This window comes from Dryas octopetala, chromosome 4 (genome assembly GCF_963921425.1).
Source record: "Dryas octopetala chromosome 4, drDryOcto1.1, whole genome shotgun sequence".
NCBI lineage: Eukaryota > Viridiplantae > Streptophyta > Magnoliopsida > Rosales > Rosaceae > Dryas > Dryas octopetala.
Window position 1 is genome coordinate 2941484 of NC_141369.1, and position 6546 is coordinate 2948029.

Genomic DNA, 6546 nt, shown 5'->3' on the forward strand with positions numbered 1-6546 from the left:
TTGCATTTGTCTGATTTTTTTTTTTTTCGGGAAAAATACCCAAAAAAATCAAATTTGGTCTTATGCTGTGGTAGTATAGTAAAATGAAGTTTATAACTAAAAGGAAAAAGTCACCAGCAAAATCAAACATAAATTTTCTAATTACACATTTGTACCAAAGCATTTCTTATTTGAAGTTAAATTAAAAAGCGAAACCTTTTTATTTGAGTTGGTGCTTTTTCTTTAATTATTAATGAGCATCTTTCTTTCAAGGTACAATTAACATATATAAAGTGGAGTTGATCGTGGTCAAAAAAAAAAAAAGTGGAATTGATCGAGTTGGATAATCGAGTTGGAGATTCTATTTAAAACATTAAAATTAGGGTTCAAGAAAATTGCCTCAAAGCTAATCTTGATTGATCTATGTAGTTACAGTTTAACAATATCGGATGCAGCATTCATATATATATATATATATATATATATATATATATATACAAAAATATTGTGCTTCCGATCTTATATATGGGCAGATTGAAGCTCAATTGAAACAGATAGCGAAAGGCAAGTTCATACTCGATCTTATATATATGGGCTGTTAAAAATTGAAGAATAGTTTCTATGTTCTTGTTAATGCATTTTCAATTAATCTCTAGCTAGGGAAAACGTGATCTCTCAAAGCATAGATTGTCGTTTCATGCATGCCCTCACTACAATTAGAGCCTTGATAACAATTAAAGTTGTATAAATTAGATTTGAAAAACTTAATCACCAAGAAACCATAGATAATTAATGAATCATATAATAGTTAGAATTTTACAAAGCACAAAAGTACAACTATAAAAATAAGGCGCCACAAAAAAGAAAACATCATCTGCCCTTTTACAAAAAGAATATGCCATTGTTTTTTTTTCATATTAGACAACACATGCACGTACTTTTGTTAAGTGGAGTGGAAAGTAGAATCATAGCCTTCTTTTCTCTCCCACTTTTTAACTTTGTTTTGGGTAAGTGCCCCATCACACATCTTTCCATCTTTTCGATGAACTCCTTTTTGGAGAGAAACATAAAGTAATTAAATCCAAAAAATTAAAGGGCACAGAGAGAGAGATTGAGAGAGAAGAAAGTTGACATAATGAAGAGAAAAGGGAAGCAAAAGCAAATCACTTGGGAAGCCAATGACTTTGCAGATTCAATATTTATTTACCTGCACCCAAAAAGTAACACCCAGCAAATTTTGTTAACATATCACTGAATATACGGTATCTTCTTTCTGGTTCTAAAGGGAATGAAAATGATGAAATATGAAAAAGCAAAAAAGAAAAAAAGAAAAAAACAGCAATAATAAATAATAAAGGAAAATTAAGAAAAAGGAAAGGCAAGGAAGTGTAGAATTTACCATTGTCCCCAAACACCTTTCTAATGAAGGCAAGGAAAATGATGAGCAGAGCAACGCCAGCCAATAATCCAATGATAATTGCAAATGTCTTCTCTCCCTCATTGCTAGATTTATCTGCCATTCATTGTAAACAAAAACATAAATTATTACAATGTATTTTTAAAAAAATCCATAAAATTCATATAAAAATCATTCCAAAAGTTCAATCCTACTAGTATCATCTTAACCGACAAATATCGAAATTTTTTATTTTGATTTTGATAATCCCCAATACCAAACCGAACCGACCAATGGACAACCCTAATTGTACTTATAAAAGGAGCTCCTAAACTATAAGAGGTGTGCTCCTATACCATCCAAATTTTTTTTTTTGTCGATTTACCACCTGAAGTATTAATATGTGGCACATGTTATCCAGTTTTGTTAATTTTTCTGTTAACTTGAAGGATAATATTGTCAATTCAGATTATAAAATATCTTAAAAACAAAACTAAAATCTAAATACACTTAAAAAAAAAAAAACAAACAAACCCAACTAACCCACTCTCACCCCGACGCCGACCCATCCTTGACGATGCTTGCCTCCCTTTCTCTCATTTTCTCTCTCTTCTTAATTATACTTAAGGGTAAACTAGAAAGTTTGAGAAAAAAGTTATTAATTTAACAGAAAAATTGACTGTATGTGCCAAATTAGCACATATTGATACTTCAAGTAGTAAATTAACAAGAAAAAAAGTTTAGATAGTTTGAGAGCACTAACCTTATAGTTCAAGTTGTATTCGGATAAAAAAGCCTGTTTTTTTTTTAAAGTAGAAAAGGTAGTTCCTATTTTCATTACAGAAAGATAAGTAAAAAGAGTGGCTTACGTACCATGATGGACCTTGGAGTAAAATTGGGCCCCACTAGTTGAGTACGTGGCGTAACACTTGGCCAAGAACATATCACCATAAACAGCACCACCGCACTCACTCTTCACCCGTCCGATTGCCTCCGACACACAATCCTGACACTCCTCGAAGCTCAGATCACCAACACACTGAGCCAAACCCTGAACCTCACCCGACCCGCCCACCCTATACGGCCCACCAGAGCCCACCAAAGCAGCCAGCACCGAATCCCTGCGGCCCATTCCATCCGCATCGTACCCAATCGACGGCCCACATTTCTTCAACACCACGGTCTTATCCTCCACGCCCAGAAACGAAACGTTGTCGTATTTAATGTAACATCCCTGTAGCTGCAGCGCACCACCGCAGGTGTTGGGGCAGAAAGTTCCGACTTGGCTGACCGCACGTGCGACGCACGTGGCGCAGTCGGGCATGGACAGGTCGCCGCGGCATTGGTAGAGCCCGTAGACCACGTCTTGTGGGCTGGAGCCCATGATGGTGTAGTTGTTGTAGGAGGAGAAGGTGGCCGAGTTGACCAGGGAGGTCAGGAGTGAGTTGATGTTTGACTCGTAGGCCGAGTTGGGTGTGTACTTCTGCTGAGTGCAGCCTCCGAAGACGAACGAGTCTGTCGAGGCAGAGCTTGAAAGGGTGTAGAGACATGAGAGAGACACAAGGCATGTGGAGAGGGAGAGAAGAGTTGTCACCATTTCCACAGAGAGAGAGAGAGATACGAAGTTATGAACTTAATTATGAGGACGATGGCAAGTCTCTACATTTGCTGGGAACATTAACATTGGATCTTAAATCACTTAAAAATTTACTGTTTTTTACTTTTTTTTTTTTTTTGCAATTTTTCTTATTTCTTGAATATAATTTTATCAACCAAAAGCTAAAATATAATATGATACTGGAAAGGTTGTGTTTTTCTTTTCCTATGACAAAAATACTACACCTTTATATTTTTGGAATATTTTAAGCCATAATGTGACAGTTTTTAGGGCATGTCAAACATATTTTACTCATATTTATAATTATATAGGTCATATCTGCTAACCATGCACGTTAATTGATCATAGGATGTGGTTGCTGTCTTTGATGTGCTAATTATTATGGAAATAACAAATTTTCATAAATAATTGATGTACATGTGTTTTACATAAATAATTGATGTGCTAATTATTAGTACTAATCACTTTTACATGTGACTTGTAGGTGATTTTACGTATACATTCAACTTTTGGCTTTATGATGAAATGTATATATAGCTTATATACCTGAATAATTAGCTCAGTAGCTTATTTAATTTGGTCATGAACTCATATTCCTAGTGATGTGGTCTTGTTGGGTAGTCCAACTGAAGAGGTTCTTGAATTATTCGCTTTGCACTCAAATTCAATTATCCTCCTCCTAATAAAAAAAAAATTATATATTCTAGTGATGTGATTAATTAAGTTCCAAAATTAAAAAATAAATTAATTAATTTTGAATAATACTACACTCATGCATTAAAAAATTATTTAACAATAGTTTGGTTCATGATATGAGGAAATTAGCAAGAAAAACAAGTGAGAAATAATATATTAAATACCTAGATTTAACATGAATTTTTTTTTTTTTTGGCCGGCCAAGAGATTTAACATGATTTTAGAATCAATAATTCATATATTGAAATAAATTCACTCAGTAAATGTGTTGTCCCTCACTTATCTCTCATACTAAGTCCTTACGCAAGGGTCCATATTTATTCTTAATTGATTTAACTTCAAATCTAAATTATTCTAACAAATAAACCACAGCAATATGTAACAATCAAATTAATTAGATGTGGAAAATTGGAGAAATTTTTTTGTCAACTGGTTACTTTTGATATATATTCTCAATTTAATAAGAAGATACATGGCATGAACCTCAAGACATAAAAAAAAAAAAAAAAAGGAGGGCCGGCGCTTCTTTTCATTTCTAGAATTTTTAGATTCACGGTCCCCCATGGACCACAAATTAATCATAGATAGCCTTTACCATGAATTTATACAATATAACTTTTTCCGAGTGAAGACACACAAACACAACGGTGTCCAACGCACCATTGCGTTATCATGGATCTTACTTTATAGGACATCTTACTTCATGAGAAAGAAACGCCTCTACAGTCACCAGCTCGAGTTGAATTTATATATATGTGGAAGTTGCATCAGTAAAAATTGCACTACATGTTGTATTCTCAGCAAGTAAAAGCAAAAAATGGAAGCTGTGCACTTGTCATGGAATTGAAGCAATCTTGTGTGGGCCTTGACAATATATCTCACAAAGTTCACGGGATGGTACGTGTTAGGTTCCCCCACCCTAATGAAAACACTAAACCATATACAACATTTTAATTAAGCCCAAATTAAGCCTGCAAAATGTGGTAGGTCAGTCTAAGGCAAGGCCTTCAAGGTCCCGGATTATGTGTTGGAGGAATCTAATTTTTCATTTTTTAAACACATGAAATTATGGTTTAATTAATTCACGTATCATAATATATATAAGTAGATGTTATTAATATTTATATATATATTTTTTGAGTTAGGAGAGGAGAGATCGAACTTGAGTGTATTGTGGGTAATTCTACGGCCCTTCCAACTAGATTATGTCCAACAACTGCATTAATACGTATTATATCTTAAAAGTATAAATTTATCATCTACTCATATTATAACACGTGAATTAGTTATGCCATGTTCCGATGTTATAATTATACAAAATAATTTTTAGCTAAATATATAGGCCAGAACAATTATATGATCCTTAAAAATCAGCTAGTAAGGAAATGATACCCATATGCTTATATACTACATATTCCAAAGAAACTTAAACGATGGGAGACTTTTAACACAACACCATTTTGTTGGATGCATGTAGATGATGCAGTAATATTGTTTGGTAAACAATTCCATGAGATGCACGTACAAAGTTCAGAATGAGCTTTATAATCCATATTCTCCTCCTCTATCTAATTTTACATGAGCGTGACTAAGTTGTTTTCTCTCCTTCCTTATATTAAAGGTACTATTCTAATTCTAACCTATTTTTCCACACTTGTAGTTTTCATAATATAGGGCATGTTTACTACAAATTGGAAACAAATTAAATAGGAATCGAAATAATCATAAATTAGAATTAGACATTTCCATTAGCGTGTTTATTAACTGTTTGTGGATAAATCCACATGGACTTAACAAACAATCATGGATCGACACGTGGCTGGTCAGATCCAATTTCAAACTTTAACTTTTCAACGGTCAAATGGGTCAGACTTAAACCTCCATGTCACCATACCAGCTCAGCAACGTATTCATTGTCGGTTTGGATCGGCTCATCTCAACGGATCCCCTAAACCCGATCCGAGCCGATCTTAGGATTTTCTAAAAAATTGAGTGTTCATCTTTTCCTAGATGTCCTAGTTCGGTTCGGTTCGGTTCGGCATCTGGTGACCATCTTCTTAGAAAGATCCAGTGACCAACAGATTGCCATCGAGTGACGGTCGTTACACTATACATCGGACCCGTCTGAACCAGTTCATCCATGTCTGATCCGAACATGGATATGTTTCATACCTGCGTGTGCAAAATATTTGTGATCAAACCGTCATTCTAGGAGATTGGAGTTTGGGACGAACCGCCATACTTGAGTATCCCTGACGTAACCCTCTGACAGACGAGACATCCCCAGCTCACAGTCATGACTATTAGGGCATACCACTTGATCTTCCATACTCGCATTCAATGCTGCATTAAATGTTAAGGAAATAGATAGTTGTGCATGCTACTGTTCATGACCGAATGCGTGGTAGTCTTACCTCAACCATCCATCTTCATACAGGTAAACTCAACATTTATTACTCTTTTTGCCTATAAATACTCAGCCATGCTCACAAAGAAAAGACACATTACACTTTTTTCAAAAGGGAATACAAAACTAGCTAAGAATAACCCAGAACATCTTACCTTATTCTTCCTATTCTCCCAAGTTCATCATTTGTTCTTCCCTGTTCTTGCACAAATTCCTTTTTAAATACACTTTATTGACTTCATCATGGAGTGTATTTGGCTGGTACCACACTGGTCCTTCTTCTTTGATTTTGTGTTTATGCAGGAAGACCTCTGTAGTCTCAACCGGAAACTCGATAAAAATTTGATCATCTCAAATCAGCATCCAACAAGGCTTCTAATCAGCCAGATCATCCATTTTAAGTTGTTGCATCTCTCTTACGGATTTTTGCATCAACACTAACTATCATGA

The 6546-nt window shown here is 34.8% G+C and overlaps 1 protein-coding gene across 1 annotated transcript; it reads right to left on the reverse strand.

The window, feature by feature from the left end:
* Positions 1–743: 743 nt before the first annotated feature.
* PDLP7 (plasmodesmata-located protein 7) lies at positions 744–3053 on the reverse strand. Its single transcript, XM_086241465.1, has 3 exons — positions 2249–3053; positions 1379–1492; positions 744–1186 (listed from the first exon to the last, which is right to left on the reverse strand). Exons 1-3 carry the CDS (start codon positions 2970–2972, stop codon positions 1179–1181), a joined length of 846 nt encoding a protein of 281 aa, XP_086097591.1. The 5' UTR covers positions 2973–3053; the 3' UTR covers positions 744–1178.
* Positions 3054–6546: the final 3493 nt, after the last annotated feature.